Here is an 18,348-nt window from a genome sequence, read left to right as displayed (position 1 = left end):
TTTGCCTTTATTACCAACCTCCGACTTCTTCCATCCATTAATGTTTTATCTTTTCTTTTTCCATCCATTTCGTTAGAGCTAAGAAACCGGAGAGATAAATTTTTAATTAAGATAACTAAAATGTGATAAGTGCATTAATGTCTGCTATTAACGATATATCATTTTCAAGCGAACTTTGTTGTGTATGATTCTTCCTTGTCTTTTTGTGTGCGTATATGTCTAAGAGTCTTAAAATATTAAAGTCTCTCAATACTTTCAAGAATTTAAATTAGATTTTTTACTGCTGATAGAAACACTTGATTTCTGATTGTGCTTAAATTTAATAGCTTCTCTCATTTTCCAGGTATGATAACTTTACACACTTTTGTGATTTACACATTATGTATTTCTATAAAGTGACATTTTAAAGCCTATTTTTTACAAAATAAAAAACACAGTGTTGATTTGAATACTTTGACAGTATTCGACGTTTTTTTTTCAAATTGTCAAATTACTTGATATAAATATATAAATTTTGTTACATCGTGTTTTGATATTCTCTCCTTAGTATTATTATTGTTTGTATCCTGAGTTCTTATCAGTTTGTACCACATTGACGAATATAAATTACACTTGACATTATCTATCTTTGACTCATCCATTTTATGTATTTTTTGTATCATCATCCATGGCAAGAGGATTTTACTAACAGTTCTTATTCTAATCTTGCTTTTTTTGTTATAAATGTTTCTTCCTTTGCTTTTTTTTTATTTTTTCTTTTTCTTGTAACGGCAGAGTTATTAAAATAACGATATTTTTGTCTCCACATAAGAGCTTTATTCCATGAAATAAATATTTTTTATTTAAGATTGCATCAATTCTTCTACAATTGTTTCATACAAAAAAATATATAATAACTCTTTAAAACACCCTTACTTGGATTAAACAAAACCTTGATTTTGAGATGAAAATAAAAAATAATATCAACGCTTCATCATTGTTTATAGTTGACTGAGCATATTTAAAAATTGAGGGAAATACAAGTTATTGTAGAAATTTTAATAGTTCAGCGATAAATTTTGCACGACTTTTTTCGAACATCTAAAACGTGATGTCTCTTTTTGATTGTAAGCAAAACAACAAAATATTGTGATAAAAATTATAACATTAATGTGTATTGAAGTTTCCTTTAAAGAGTTAATTAACACAGTTTCAGTCTTATCGATAATTTGAACATTTTTTGATTCTCCTTCCCAGACAGACAAGATTCTCATGCAATCCTTAACAGTGAAAATTTTCATATATTAAATTATGATCAAATTATGGTTAGGGACGTTGGATTTTTATACCCTGGGCCATGCAACTGTTTAAAGTTGGAAAAAACAAATTGACATTATTTAGCAAAAGGTAAAATTTATATCATGTTCATGTTGCATCAAAAAAAGAACAGAAAATCTGCTACTAAATCTTCTAAAATATAAAACAAAAAAATATTAATTCTTACACCTAAATCATTTTAATAACTCGAAGTGTTGACTAACTTCTTTAAAAAGAAAGAGTTCTTATTTGCTGGGAAGGTAAAAATCATACTAATGCAAAAAATACCAAGAACAGTTTTTTGCCTCACATGTCGACAAGACTTGTTTCGTGACAAAATATTACTCATGGTAAAGTTGTACGAGTAAACATTTTGTAAAATGTTAAAGAAAAAAATTAGTCACAAACTTCTTGTATTGTTCTTTGCTTTTATCAATATAAATTAACTGCTGACTGCTAAAGCTTATCTACTGAATAAAAAAAAATTAAAATGACAAAAAGAAAACTTTAATTCCATTTTCACTATCGGGTAATTTAAATAGTTTTACTTTTTATTCCTTACACAAAGCACTTATAAACTAAGACAATGGACTTCCAGAAAAATGTTTTTTGATAACATGTGTCAATTTATATGCCATAGAAAAAAAAATGTTGCTTTTTAAACTTTTTTAAAAATTGATTTGAAGTCATGAGTTTTAAAATATATTTGGAAAACTATCAAGTGTGTGATTACAAAGTAAAAATTAAGATGAGAAAAAATCTTACATCTTCTTTCCGTGTTTCTCATTTCAAACACGTGTTTTTTGTTGAGAACATTTCTCATCGTCATGCATTTTTTTCTCATTTTCTCTCATAAGCATTCTCATAATTTCGAAATTTCGAAAATGTGGTGTAGAGAAAATTCTCAGTCGGTTGATTTTTAGTTGCGTGGAAATTGTTGAATGGAGTAGTCTTATAGCAAGAATATTACAAAAAAGACGTACTAACAAAATAAAAATAATTCGTTTAAGAATAAAAGGTGCTTTAATTAAATTTAAAAAATAATGCATATATTAATAAACAAAATAAAGTTGTAAAGAATTGCATTTTTAAAAAATCTGAAATTTATGCTCAAATGTGTATAGGTCAAAAAAAAAATTGGTGTTTAAATGATGTGAAATCAAAATTTGAGTAAAAATATTATTATAACTCAAATTGTATGAAACAATAATTGGACATTAAGTGATTTTATTTTGATGGTTCAGCAAAAACTGATCAAAATTGAATGAACCCTGTAAAGCGGAATATTTTAAACTTCAATAACATAATGTCTAGAAGAAAGCAGTCTAATCCGAAACCTCTTTTAAAAAGTAAGTAAAGATATCAATAAAATAATTTATTGTTTAAATAAATATATACATATACTGACTTATTCGGTTTAAAAAGCAAGAAAAGATATTAAACAAAGTATTTGACAATTTCATTTTATAAAAATACTACACGAAACGACATTTCTTATCGCTTTCAGTGATGCCATCAAATTGATAGCACTACAAAAATACGGACACATAAATTTAATTTTTGTTGTTATCATAGCGCGAAAAAGTGTTTTCTGAAAACTTAAAATTCTTATCAACAATTGTTATCAACAAATATTTCTTACAAAGAAATTTAGAAAATTTGAAGTGTTTGAAGGCTTTACTTCTATTGAAATTTTGATGCAGAATTATTTATTTATATAAACTGTTGATGGAGATTATTCAATATATATAAATATATGCAAAATATTCAAAATATTTTTTTTTACAATCATATACAACTAAAATTTGAAATCATAATGTTTATGAGAAGTTCGATTAAGATTAGAAGATAAATGATAGAAGAAGCAGTAATGTATATACTCCAAACATTTACAACAAAATAGAAATTTGGAATCCTTTTTCTGTTCATCCAAATCGAGTTTCTGGGATCATAAAGATAAGCATATACATGTAATAGAAAAATATATTCAGTAAATAATTCCATTAACTCCAGCCATGTAGAAAATGTTGCGATAAAAGATCCTTCCGAAAGATAAAATTGTCTGTTAACGTTTGCTGTCTCCTTTTTCATTCACTTATTCTCACTTACTACGTCGTCTAACATTTCGTCAATTGTAAAAACTCATCATTAGAAGTCAATGGTTTAAATTTTTGGTACGAAACAATATAATCTATTTTAAATAAACAAAACAGCAAGCAACATCAAGTTAATCAAATAAAAAATACTCTTTATCATCATCAAATTTCATTATGACACTGTTGCACGTGAATAAGTTGTGATTATTGTTATGAACTCTGGAATAAGTAGCATTAAATGACAGCGTGGAATTAATTTAATGAACCAGAACATAAAATGATCAGTAAAATGATAATTTATTGATTTCTTGAAAAAATACACAAATCTATTTCACTTTTCTTAATAACATATTGTGTCTTGAATTTGAAAAAAAAATCAGTGTTCTGGATAAAAATCTCAATAATTATAAAACCAACTTATTTATATCGATTTTCAATTATGATGAATCCAAATGGAGACGAATATGATTTTGTTTCTGTAGATTTTTTCATTTTTATTTCAATTTAAAAATAAAACTTAAAAGCCGGCATTTCGATTAAGATACAAAATCAGTCTTGATGGGTTGTTGGACTCAGAAAAAAATCGTTCATCTCATTCCCCCGCTCTCTCTTAATGGAACTGATAAGGAACATTTTTCTTACTTAACGCCAGAAAGAATTCAAATGAATTTTCAGAAGAATCTTATCTCACACACCAGCACACAAGATTAAGAATTAAGCAAATGGAAGAAGGGAAAATCAAATGATGATGCACAAAGAGAAGGTTTTTTATAACTTACTTGTTCATTCATTTGATGGTTTAAGAGTTTCGTCATACATAAAGTTTATTGGAAAGAGATGAAAAAGAAAAAAAAATATAAGATAGAATAAAAATTTAATCCAAAAATATATACTTACGTTCAATACAAAGCAGGCAGCAGAATGTGAATTCAATATCTCTAAATCGGTAATGGAAATAGAGACAGTAAGACTGGCAGAGCTCAAAAGAGATAACAAAAAAGGCGCGTATTAAGTGACTAACAATATTGACCACATGATAACGTAAAAAAGCTTATATACCGATTCAATGTCGACCCTGTTGAGAGAGTTTTTCATTTTAACATTTTTTAGTATTAAACTGTGAATAACCAATAAATAAACTTATCTACATTCTGTTCTCAGTGCGATATTTCTGGCTGGAATCCATTACAATAAATGAATTTACGATAAATTTATTATTTATTTACTTATTCGTTTTTATTTTGTCGATTGGTTGCTCAATAGCTTGCAAACAAACAACAAGAGAGAGAAGCTAAAAACCAGACATCATTGAAATTTCATTTTATCAAAACAAGATATTATTAATGAATGGTTTTAGATTGATATGAATATTATACTTTAAAATCTCAATTAAAGATTGAACAAACCAATAATAATGCTTCAAAATATGGCAACATAGCTATTTGTGAATTATCTTGCTGACTCATTTTCAAATTCTTCAACCTTATATCGTAGTATACCTAAATTGAAGTATCTGTACTAAGCTAAACAAGAAACTTTTACAAAAGAATGGGGAATCAACATTTTCATATCTTGTCAGTTGAATCAAGTCATCTCTCCATCTATAATATAAAATTTATTCCAAGCCGATCTCACTTGATAGATAAGCCACACAAAAATACTCAGAATCGCATTTTATCAATTCATTTCAATCTCAAAATGAAAAATTCTCATTTATTTCTCGTTTTTTCGATAAAAATATCCAGATAAGAGCGGCAAGCAGAAATTGTATAAGCGACGAGAGATCGAAACTCTTGATAAGGAAAAAAAAACACCAACAACAATAACAACGAAATGAAACGAAACGAAAATTCTTGTGGAGTTGTATAAAGCACACACAAGCACAATTTCTAGATCGATGTTATCTTGCAATACATATCCAGGGTCATTTCCATTAAAAGTAGAGCTCTCTAGTGGTAATTTAGATAAAAGAAATATACAACAGACACTTCGGTATAATATAAATTTGGGTATATGCTGATAGTAAAAATATTTCATAAATAAATGAATTAAATCATATGGTATGAATGAATGGATAGATAGATAAATTCCTAGATTAAAAAATCTTTTGCTCGACTTTTAAGAGTTTCTTTAAGAATTTTTGTGTTTTATTTTTATCACTTAATTTAGACGACCAGATGAATTTAGACTATCTAAGGAAATTTTATTTCCAACAATGGAATGGTGGCATCAATAACAAAAATTATGTGAAGAGATAAGAGAATTTTCATTGATACATACATCGAAATCATCGTCAATATTATCAATAAATGGAAATCTTTTAATACAAATATTCGACAATCAATCAAGTGGCGATGGAAATGTTGACTGTATGTACGTATTGATATTTCATAGACAAGGCAGTTGCAACGATGGCGCTGAATCTAGATAACAAAAACAAAATTCATTATTCAGCACTATCTATACTGTCAGTCTACCCACAATTCTCCCTTGCTTCATACATACAAACAATATATTCATATTATAGTGTTGTTGTATAATTTCTGGATGGAGGAAGTGAGTGAGGGTGTACCAGATACTGATAGCGCAAAAATTCTTATCGCACTAAAAGAATGCTTTTGTTGAATGTATACATACATATATACAGAGAAATATAGCAACAATACTGAGGGAACATTCATTTTGCTTTCGGAATTATAAATGGGAATGTCTGATAAGCAAGCAAATGTGATGATAACAGAGTTGCAAAGGAAGGAAAGACAAACAGTGTACAAGAGAACGAACTGCAGATATATTAATATAATATTGGCTTGAAATATTATGGAAATCTTTATTCAAAAATGTAAAGAATTAAAAATGAATCCTTCATATCTGAATTTGTCAAATAAAACCTTCAATGAATTTTCACTAATTCTTGAAGTCACTTAAATTAACTAAAATTTAATGGCATTAGCAAACTCTATGAAATTATCTCTCCTCGTTATAGTTTTTCAAATATATAATACAAAGAATAACGAAGCTATATTTTCTTTGCTTATGAAATGAAGACCATAATATGATTTCACACTTTCATGGATCAAAATATAATCGCTTTAATCGAGATAAAAGTGTATTTTTATTGGTTTCATGTTATAGTCCTTATTCAGTATTATGGGTGTTTCAAGTATTAACAATTTTTATATTTTTACTTATCTTTTCTCACTTCATTCTCCATTTGCGCTTATATTTTCTGATTTCTCACAATTCGATGTTTTTCGTGCACTTTGCACAACTAGACTGAAATTTATTGCATCAAATATGAGATTTCACACCAGCGTTTCTTTCTTTTCCTTATTTCGTTTTGTATTAGCCTGCAGAAATACACAAACGGCAAATTGCATTTTGTTTTCTACACGAAGTAGGCACTTTCCTTAGCCGGCTTTATTTTTTAGTGTGAATACATATATACGAATCGAGAAATTTATGCGATTGAAAAAATTGATACATGCTATTTTGATGTCTTTCATTATTGGCAACTTCTATAAATTATGGTGAAACAAGAGCAGCATTAAGATGAACAAGCAAAGATAAAATGGTGCACATTCTTTTGAACAAAAAATGAACTTTGACTTAAAACAATTTGCTCTCAAATATATTTCACTAAGGTTTCTTCACTTATACTTTATTAAATCTTAATAGCATATCATATCATAAACTTGCAATTTTTCTTCCATATGTTGTATCTCATTATGTTTTAAATGTAACAAATTGGCTTAAAATATAATAAATATCAATGACTTCATATTGTGTAAGAATTTTCACACTCTATTAAAATAGTAATTTTATTTAAATCTCAACCCTATCATTATATTGACTATGTACACCTGCACTGCAATGCATCGATGATGATTTTTTGTATAACAGCTAAGCTTAATTTTTATTTTAATGGACTGGACATGATGGTCCTAGTTATTATTGTAGTGTGTTAATAATAGTTTTGAAAATTATTCTTACTGGGTTTTATTTTTTCATATATAAATATATGAATTGAAATTTGCGACCCCATACTATAATTTTTATTGACATTATTATTGAATCTGAAATTTATTTGTCTGTCCATTTCTTCAAAAGTTTTGATAATATATAAAAGTCCTACATTTTACGCATTTAAGCCTTTATAACAGATAAATTCTTTCTTCCCATCATGGCGAAAGGGGAGTCAGGATGTTTCAAAGATATTTAATAGGTGTAGTTAATCTACAAGTTTTTAAACTATTAAAATGCGGTATGGTAAATTTGAGTCTCCAATCGCGACAAGCCAATATAATTTTCTCGCGTAAAGTTTTTTCCTGTAACTGCTGGAGCCTATCCTATTAAATGTAAATTTACTGTGTCCCCAAACTTTTTGTGACATATCTGCGATGACGCCGCAATATAGTAAGCTAACAAAATTAATTTAAATGCGCTTCTTTACAGTAATTTAAAAAATTAACTTGTTTTTTGAATATTCCCAAGATGAAACACAAAGTTATGATTCCTGTACACAACAATAATTTTATGTGCCCGAAAAAATCGATTCAGAGTTTACAGAAAGTTTCTCATTTTGCAGCATACTTGAAAGCATTTGAAAATTGTTATCAGATGGAAAAGTTGCATTGTTCGTCTGAAAACAATACTGAAAATCAGAATAAATATTTCATTCTTATCATCATCAACTTAAAAGAGTATATGTTTTTTTTTTCCTCCTTTTCATTCCTCTCATTTGTTTCTTTTCGATATTTCGAAAAACGGAAAGGCTATCACATATTTCGATCAGGCTTCAAAACTTATTATTTTTTATTTTATTCTAGAGAAACTCAAAATCCTTTCAAGAAGTACTGTTTGATTTAAACAACATTTTTATAGATAAGAAGTATACTTTTTTGTATCAAATCAATCTAATCAGCCAAAAATTTACATATTTGAAAGTTTTGTTTCAAAGAATTATACTTTTCAGTGTATTGCATTTTGTATATTTTGTTGAGCAAGAATATGAAGAAGCAAAAATTGCACTTCATATTTTATATTTTAAGAATATTACAGTATTATTCTTAAGCTTTTTCATCTTTTATTAATGAAAATCTTTAACAAGGGTGTAAGTTATCAATTCGAATATTTAAAATTAAGATTCATAAAAAAACTGCATCTTACCATTGCCCGTAATAAAACTGGTTTTAAAATTATATGAAATGCAAAAGTGCAAAAGTAGGCGGATCTTAAAAATTTATATCCATTGTAAATAAGAAAAAATTCTTTTTCTCACATGATTTACGCCAATCAGCGACGCTTTATAATGATAGATATCAGTGATTAAATGTGCTGCATTGATGCGTACTTAATACTTTACAAATATTTTTTTCATAAACCATTAAAGAAGCCGCTAGCAAGTAAATACAATTCATTGCTCCACATACATCAACAATAACTTACGTATGAATTCACAAGAAGAAGAAAAAAAAATCAAGAAAGTTTAAATAATGATTTTTTGACTTCCCTTCCGGATATCACATGAATACCGAAATTTAGAATAAATTGAACTGACTTAAAAGCAAAATGTAATGTTTATCCTTTTCTCATTTTGATAAATCCAAAAATGTTATTTTCAATATAATGAATATAATAGAAAATAAATGCAAACTTTTAGTAAGAGGAAGATGATAAGAGAAAAAAAAGAGAAGAAAAAAAAAATACATGGAATCTGAAATGTGATTGAGTAATATTTGCGTTGCATATATTGAAGAATCTCTGGACGATGCTGCTTCTATTTCTTTTCAGGGTAATGTGGAAATGTAAAAAAGAATCCTTCAGAGTAGAAAATCGAAACATTTCTTATCTATTCACTACATTGCACAAAATGCAAAACGAGAAATGAGAAAAATTCTTTCTCTACTTCAAACTCTTTCTCAATTTTAATACGGCATCTCTTATTGTTATCTGTGCAAAATTCTGTGCTTGCTATTCACATTAAATTTATTCCTTTTTCACTCTATAAAATTGTTCTTCGTACTAGTATTTCTGACAGTGCTTATCTCATTTATTCACTATTTCTATTGCCATCATCAACATATACATTTGTGCAATGAAGCTAACACATTGAATTTATCTTTGCAAAATATGTACATACATATATGTAAATACATATATTTATGTATAAAAGTAAAAAGGCAAAAAACAATTGACGATATACAATATATTTGAATATACATACGAAATTGGATATATATTAAAGCGATTTGGTATATGGCATGTCCAATCTCTTTTATTGTTTTAAGTGCATCACTTAATAAGCTCATTGTTCAACGAAATCATTTGTATATAAATTTCTATCTTGATTTCAATCATCTCTTTTCCTATACTTCAAAATCATGTTTGAATGACAAAGGATTGCACATCTATTCACTTTTCTCGTTCTATCGTTTTACCACTTGACTATTTTTTTGCCAATGGAAAGTTCTAATCTATCATCAATGGTGAATTGCTCACTCTATTATATGCCTATGTATACATAGAAGTTGATGATATTATGCGGTTTATTGAAAAGGCTCTCGTTTGCCGTCAAAAGACAGAGAAATGACAAAAGTTGGGAGTTTTTGAATTCATAATTCAATAACTTTGCCATTTTTTCCTGATCACTTGAATCAAGCACTGCAATGGAAAATATTTAAAATCAAAAGCATTGTAAGATTCAAAAATTGAACTGGCCAAAAGCGTCCAAAATTTTATTCCAAATTCATTTTACATTTTTGATTAGGTATTTATATCAAGTGATAAAAACCAGATCCTGTAGGATCAAATCACTTCTAAAACTAGAAAACAAGACCCAGTAGTAGGTTTCCCACCTCACTCAAAAATGTGGTGAATCAGGAATTGGGATTCGAGTCAGATTTCGGGGTATTTGAGTCATAAAATTACTACAACTCTTAGATACAAGAAGCTAACCAGTAGGATTCAAGTCTTAATTAACAAATATTAAGAAGTTTTTGAAAAACAGTTTTCTGGTTCATTCATCAATTCATACTATAGGACGTTTTAAAAACTTCCCGTCAAAAGTTGTACATTTTGTACTTAAATAAAAAATCATTAATTATTTTAAAGATGCGATACTTAAAGATTTTTAAATCCATCTGAACGAACAAAATGATTTATTAAGCTACCTTTTTGAAAAAAGTTTCAAAAATCTGATGAAAAGCATGATTAAATTTGAACATATAAGGCAGAAAATCAAAAACCAAACTAGTAAAAATAGCCGTTATAATCAGGAGCAGAATTTAATTTAAGCTATTTTATTAACAAAATTATATTATTTTTAAACAATAAGCAGTAACACTGATATTTATTGGTTATACTTTATTTCTCATTTTTTAACAATTAGACGACCAGTTTCAAAAATTAAAAAAAAAAAAACTATCTGAATCAGTTACATATAAAATTTCACTAAATTTAAGTAATTTTTTTAGTACTTAGGGTACCTTACAGACAATTAAAATACTGGACGAAAAGTAGGATCATGTTACTCACCAAGCTTTAATTTCATATTGCAAAAGTTGTATTTGCTATATTTTCTTATCATTGTCGCTGCCAAGCACAATAGTATCGCTTTTCGTCGTTCTAATCATCTCCTCATTCGTCTGGATTTAGCAATTTTTACTGTTATCCTTACATACATTTATTATATCTTTCTTCTGTAGACCATATTAATACTATTTAATATTATAGTAAAAGAGTTTTGAATACTTCTACGAGTGAGAACTGAAAGATAAGGATATTCTTGTTGTTTTTCCTTGTGTTAAATCAGAAGAAAATATTTTACTATGGTTATTTAGAAATATGAAACATTTAATTGTCTGTATAAAATTTATGTTCATAATATTATGAAAAAAAATATTTTGTATCAGATAATTTGTTATCTCAAGAAAACATTCATGTCGTAAGATCCAAACAAATGACAAATTTTTTATTACTTTATATCATCCTGTGCTTTTGTTTCCATACACATAGTCTATGTTATTTTTATTTTCTGACTGTTCATTTTATTAATAAACTAGAGTGAAAAAATTGGCGGTTAAGAAATCGTCAATAATTGTTTTAATATCGAATGACTTTCTTCCTGCGTTATTAAAAAATTTAAAAATGTCAAAAATAGTTTATTTTAAAATAAAGACAATATTAAGATCTGCAGGACAAAATAGAACCAGCCTTTAAATCATTTTTTTTTTAACAAAAACTTTTTGTCTCTTTTTACAAATAGTGCTGTTGTTTTTAATTCTCATTACTAAGAATTAAGCCATATTAAGACTAACTTAAGTATGTGGAGAGTTTTTATTGATTATTTTAAAATACATCATCATTTGAAGCTAAAACGAAAGTGAACTTTTATTCAGAACTATGATGCTCTTAGAAAAAGCTCTGAAGAAAAAGAACAGTATCTTATTCATTTATGTTTGGTGTGATTGTTAATGTGTTTAATTTTGAACACGATGTAATAATCACAATAGAGATGATGATGATGATGACATGTTCAAGAATACACTATATAATTCAAAAATTGTAGATTAAAATCTACTTAGATTGAAGCTCTTAAGTGCCGTAATTTTGCGTGGTATGCCAGAAATTTCCATTATGTCCGTCGCTCATAATTCAATTCTTGAATCACCTGAAAGACCATTTCAGTATGATTTTTACGTCTTTTTTCTTATCAAACGTCATCATCAATTTTTCTCGCCTCTTCGCTCACCACGTTCATTAAGCATTCGTTTTTGTTTTAAGTATTTTTATTACATTTCTTTAATCTTGATTATAATTCTTTTCTCTCCTATATTGTTCTTTTTCTGTTTTTAAATTGTTTTAACAATATTCGAATTCAATATTATTACTTACCTTTACTTCCACACTTCCATTTTCATTTTTTCCATTCCTAAGAATATTATCATTAAAAATACTTTTAAAAATCTTTGCATTTTCGTTTTTTTTTTTTTTTTCTTTTTTTTTGTCTTAAGGTCATCTCAAACGTTCATTGTGGAATTGATAATATTGTGCCATTTCCCTTCTCTCCAATATTCAAACGTTTTCTGACGAATTTCTTCTGTTTCGTGTCTTATTCATTTATTTAAGTCTCTTATCAGGACACGAGCGGGGGGAATCATCTTACGTCGATAGGGAATTTTTTAAGTTTAAACTATGATCGTGCATTTCAAACACATTAAACGTATGCATTTTTTTTATCTAATTTATATACCAACCTACTTTCCTGCTAAGTATAAATTTTTTGGATTAATATTTTAATGCATGAAAAAATTGGGTGATAACGAAATAATAATGATTTGAATAAAAACTAAGGCTAGTTTTTCGTCAAGGAAAAGAAACATTTATTTGAATAAAATACATGCAGGAAATGATATGATGTCGCTAAAAGCTAGTATTTATTGCGCACTTTTGAAATAAATAACATGTAAAATATTTAAACTTTTGTGTAATAAAGCAGTCGTTTCTTTCCGCCATGCGATGCTTTACAAAAAAGAAACACTTCCCTTCATAAATGTCTTGTTTTGAATTCAAAATAATGGCTTCTTAATTTGCTTCTTGGAATGAAAAACCAAGTCGTTTTTTCTATATTTTAAACTGTAATTAATATTAGATTTTTTTGTATACTTCCTTTAGGAGACGATGATGAAGAATTTCCCAATGAAGGAAGCACAGCACAACAGACAACAAGTAATGAAATGGACGAAATGGAGGAACAGAATTCAGAAAAAGAGCTTTTGAAGACTAGTTTATCTGAAAATAATGAGGGTGCAGAAAGTTTTGAGGAAAATAAAACTTGTAAATCACCCACACAAATAATTCCTGCACTTAGATTAAATATAGCACTTGCTTCAGATCCCGCAACTAATCCAGATGCAAAGGAATTTTTAAAAATACATATAAAATCTGAAATAAAATCAGGCGATGATGAAGATGCTGATGAAGAATATATGAATCCCAATAAGGATCTTGATACAATTAGTGAGACTGTTAATTTACCAATTCAATCACAGCAAAGTGATGGATCACAAAAATCAAAAGAAAATATCAATAATATAAATCAAATGTTAGTGAAGAATTTAGAAATTTTACCGCGACAAAACGTTTATATGTGTGCGCCATGTAGCATCCGTTTTTCATCACTATCGACATTAGAAGCTCATCAGGTAACCATAATTTATCAATAATTATAATAACCTATTAAGAATTATTGAATCTAAATTGAAATGTTACATAGACAAATAAATAAATAAAAAACTAAATAAGCTTTAATAAATATTTCTTCAATATCTAGACTTATTACTGTTCTCATCGGAAGGATGCTGATGAAAATCCAAACAAATCATCAAACATATCTTGTGAGACGAATGGATCTGAGCCCCCAACTAAAGCTATCAAAACAGGAAAACAGTATGCTTGTACTCAATGTTCGTATAGTGCTGATAAAAAGGTATCATTGAATCGCCATATGAGAATGCACCAAACATCACCTACTCCAAGCTCAATAGCTACTTCTAATGGTGATGACACTACATCTAGTCAAATAATTGTTCCTGCTTCAATAATTGGACCTTCTCAACCAGTCATTGATCGTTATTGCTCTGACTGTGACATTCGGTTTTCAAGTACGAAAACATATAGAGCTCACAAGCAGTTTTATTGTTCATCTAGACAAGGAGTAAAGGTATGGGCGATTTCACAGATGATGTTTTCTAAAAAAATAGAACTTTCTTTAAATTCAATAGTTTTTCCACCATTTCCGCTATCTTTTATCATGTATGTATAAGTTGCCTGTTGTTTAGAATAATTTTTTTACGTCAATATACTTTACTTAATGAAATATTTTCGTATACAAAAATATGTGGCTAAAATTCATCAAATACGAATTATGTATAAAAAGTATCTCGCGTCAGATACTAGATCAGACAATATAGAGCTCTAATTTGCTTTAATAGCTAATTTCATGGAGTCAATTGTATGTTTTATTTCGTTTTCCAAGTTTTTCATTTTTTGAAGAACTTAATTTTCAAAGCAAAATTTGAACATTAGATTAGTTATTTTACTCAAATGTGTTACAATATGGTAAAAATTGATAGAAAATTCTTCATGTGTTACTCACACTAAAAATTAAAACTTCAAAATTTTTTCATTAAATACACAATTTAGTTAAGTTAGCTACACTATATTAGATATAAACTACACTGAATATATCTAACAGATTTGTAGTTTTAGTGGAAATATAAAGAAAACTCAATTGCTAATACTAAATTTTCAAAAAGTTGACAGTCCCCTTAAACGAATTTGCCGTTTTTTTTAAAAAAATCTTAGTCCAATTTTAGTTGCAAATTCAATTAAATGTTTGGTAATGAATCTTTATTAAATTATTTTTTGTTTTATGGTTTTTCAGGGTTCATTATCTGAAAGTGGAGTGCAGCATTATTGTAGTTCTCGGCATCAAGGGTAAATATTAATATTTCATTAATTTAATAGACAGTATTTTAAAAATATATCTTTCATTTAGACAAGCTCCAGCTATTCTCTCACCAGTCATCGTTCCAAACGCACCAGCTAATTCAAAGTCTGAATCTCAAACTCCACCAGAAGCATCAAAAACCCCTCCAACTTCTACATCACCATTTTTGGCATTACCAACAAATCCTATCATAATAATTCCGTATTCACTTATAAGAAACTCAAGCATTATACCTGGACCTTTGTAAGTAAATCAAGCAAATAAATTTAAATCATGTTTTCAAAATCTCCTTTCATATCAAACAGATCTACTGTAGCACAAGTGACAAATCCTGATTCAACTTGTTTTATATTTCAAAATGGCACATTACAACCAATCGCATATTCTATTGCATCCACTGTTGTAGCAAGTTCATCAAATACTACTACTCAACAAACATCCCCAAGATCGGTATCACAAGCAGCTATCAATGAAATAAAAATTTCTAAACCAAATAGTACAGGAAATATTGCAAATGAAGCTTTAAAATTATTAAACAAACGTGATGGAATTGTAAAGTATGATGAACGTTTCTTTATCTTTTAAGTTTTAAATTTTTACACGTTAAAATATTTTTTTCTATTTAAAAAAAATAGTCGTGAATCAACAACACCTTTAGATTTGTCAGTAAGACGGACGTCTCCAAATTCACGGGAACGAAGCTTATCTATATCTTCAGCCATATCAGCTGAGCAATTTCGAATGGAATTTGATTCAATGATGGAAGGAAAAGAAAATTTATCTGTTAGTGGTGATTCGATTACTCCTGAACAGATTGTTTGTGCACCATCGCTTCCTGGAAGCCCATCATTAACACCGTCAAGAAGATCAAACAGTCCACGTGGTAGTAGTGTTTCAATGTCACCGAATTCTTCTACGCCGCATTCTGTTTTAATGCGACCATTATTTCCAACAGACATAGCAATACGCTTATCTGATCCAGCACTAAATGTCATTCCGCCATTGGTTAAACAAAGTATGGAATTAGCGTTAAGATTATCTAGTACGAATGAGCCTACTAATACACAGCAAATATCTCCATCACAACCAGGAATCGCAACACCTACACAAATTCCTGCTCAAATTTTTGTTAAAACTGGAATTTCTAAATGTAAAGAGTGCAATATTGTATTTTGTAAATACGAGAATTATGTTGCACACAAGAAGCACTACTGTTCGTCTAGAAATCTAGAAGAGAGCGAAGGAAGCAATACAGAACAATCAAATCCACCCATATCTCCACCATCAACTATTTCAAATCTTCCTCAAACTTATCAACAACTGATTTGTTTAGCATGTGGAATTAAATTTTCATCGCTTGATAATCTAAATGCTCACCAAAAGTTCTACTGTCCAAAATCGAATGATCTCCAAGCACAGCCTAGCTCAGTATCTACAATACAATCATTACAAAAGGAGAAATGTACGAAATGTAAAACTATTCATGATCCATCTCAAAATTGTATACAAGGGGCTCATTATAAATGTCCAATTTGTGAAGTTGTTAGTCCTAATTCATCTGAAGCAAGGCGACATATGGAAAGTCATGGTGGTGTAAAAGCATTTCGATGCACTATATGTAGATACAAAGGAAACACTTTGAGGTAGGATAATTAATAAATAAAAAAGTCGATTCAAAAGTAATAATTTTTTTTTCTTCACATATTTATGGATTTTATAGAGGAATGCGAACTCATATAAGAATGCACATAGACAAAAAAACGGGAGACTTCAATGAAGAAAATTATATATCGTGCATATTGGATGATGATAGTACCGAAATTCCTCCAGCAAGTAAAAATCCATCACCACAAGAAAATAACAAAAAGAATTGCTTAAAGCCACAGCCAAAAACAATTGCAATTAACTGTGAAAAACAGGAAACTAAAATGAATACCGCAATATGTTCAAAGTAAACTTATGCTCTTACATATCATGAAAGTATGATTAATAAGTTTGTATCATTTACAGTATGATAAAAAAGGAAATTAATGAAGATGATGTAAGAAGTATTGACAATTCTGGAGAAATTGAAGACGAAATATCAAATGAACCGATTTCAAATGATATAATTAAAATTGAACATGAAAATGAGACAATTTCAAACTTAATAAGTAACTCAAAATCCCCAGAAAAGCCAACTTCAGAAGAATTGCGCCAATCACCGAATATCGTGAATTTAGTGCAATTGGAGGATACATCATCTCCGCCCTGTGTAGAGTCAACAAACGATTCAAAGTATTGTAGCAATTGTGATATTTCTTTCACATATTCTCGTTCATTCATCGCTCATAAAAAATTTTACTGTAAAGGAATGAATAATTCTACCAATAATGGAACATCACCAAATGGATCAAGTGTTAACGTATCTATAGCAGCAGAAGCATCCGTTTAAAAATTGAATTTTTTTAAATAAAAATTAAATAGACTTTTGTAGAGATACTTAATATTTACACAAAAATTATGCAATAATGCATTCTAAGACTAAATGCAGTATACGATATTTACATTAAAAACGTGTAATTTCAAATTAGCCATTCTCATGTTAATCGATCTAATTTAAAAAGAGAAGAAGAAAAAAATCATTTTAAGTGTTCTATTAATAAATAAAAAAAAATAGATAACAGTACTCGCTTATCGTTCGATGCAAGTAATGAAGGAAATAGTATTCAATATGCTAGCCGTACTTAATGTTATTGGGTTTAACAAAATCAAGCTGATATTATGTATAAATGCTTTAGAAAATATCGAAAAGATATAAAAAAATAATAGTAACATACTTAAAGCTCATCTTGATCACTCTATTCTCAATTACATACACTTCCTTTGTTTTAAATACAAAGCTTAATATTTTATCGCAATTTTGAAAAATACCAAGACATCTAGTTTTGAATGGATCAATTATTTATTAATCACAAAGATCCATAAATGACTTGATTATTTTCTAAATCCATAAAGTGTGAATATAAATGCTAATAAAGTTATTGTGATTGTTGATTGGATAGACATTTCATTTTGAAGCCTTAAATTTATTATCAGTACGACTTTTTAGCCAAAGCCCTCCCTCATTTTTTATTATTAATGATTAAATAGAGACGGGAATTTTTGAGCAAAAAAAAAATCCAGTAAAAACAAGAATTCTCTGTGTTCAAAAAATTAATTAAAAGTAAAAATAGAAAAAATAATAGACTATGAGAAATAGAATTATACCAAAAATGCTCGAATCATAAAACGGATAATTTATGTTAATCCCAAGTAAATAATAATTTTAAAACAAGGTATTCTCCAATTTTATCGAATATTTTGAGTTCGACTAAATAATATTATTTAAGCTTGGGTCCATTTAGGCTTTTCTTTCAAAGATGTTTCGTCATATCTGAAATAATTTTTTTACATTTTTGAAAC

The 18,348-nt window shown here is 28.2% G+C and overlaps 1 protein-coding gene and 1 long non-coding RNA gene across 3 annotated transcripts; both read left to right on the top strand.

Annotated features, from left to right (window-relative positions):
* The first annotated feature begins 2,007 nt into the window (after positions 1 to 2,007).
* On the top strand, positions 2,008 to 18,316 carry ush (Zinc finger protein ush). Of its 2 annotated transcripts, XM_070640461.1 has the most exons (10): positions 2,008 to 2,645; positions 13,068 to 13,229; positions 13,287 to 13,597; positions 13,726 to 14,115; positions 14,839 to 14,891; positions 14,953 to 15,147; positions 15,210 to 15,461; positions 15,540 to 16,547; positions 16,625 to 16,855; positions 16,915 to 18,316. In XM_070640461.1, the coding sequence occupies exons 1-10, from the start codon at positions 2,561 to 2,563 to the stop codon at positions 17,336 to 17,338; spliced, it is 3,111 nt and encodes a 1,036-aa protein (XP_070496562.1). In that variant the 5' UTR covers positions 2,008 to 2,560; the 3' UTR covers positions 17,339 to 18,316. The 2 variants fall into 2 exon arrangements, with proteins under 2 accessions (XP_070496562.1, XP_070496561.1); XM_070640460.1 differs by having other exon boundaries at positions 13,068 to 13,597.
* LOC139090663 (uncharacterized) lies at positions 3,840 to 6,253 on the top strand. Its single transcript, XR_011544443.1, has 3 exons — positions 3,840 to 4,155; positions 5,562 to 5,765; positions 5,920 to 6,253. It is a non-coding gene; the product is annotated as an uncharacterized lncRNA (long non-coding RNA).
* Positions 18,317 to 18,348: the final 32 nt, after the last annotated feature.

This window comes from Chironomus tepperi, unplaced genomic scaffold (genome assembly GCF_022539635.2).
Source record: "Chironomus tepperi strain 1889 unplaced genomic scaffold, CSIRO-AGI_Ctep_v1 contig_219, whole genome shotgun sequence".
NCBI lineage: Eukaryota > Metazoa > Arthropoda > Insecta > Diptera > Chironomidae > Chironomus > Chironomus tepperi.
The sequence above is the reverse complement of the archived record's forward strand: the minus strand, read 5'-3'. Positions and strand labels throughout refer to the sequence as shown.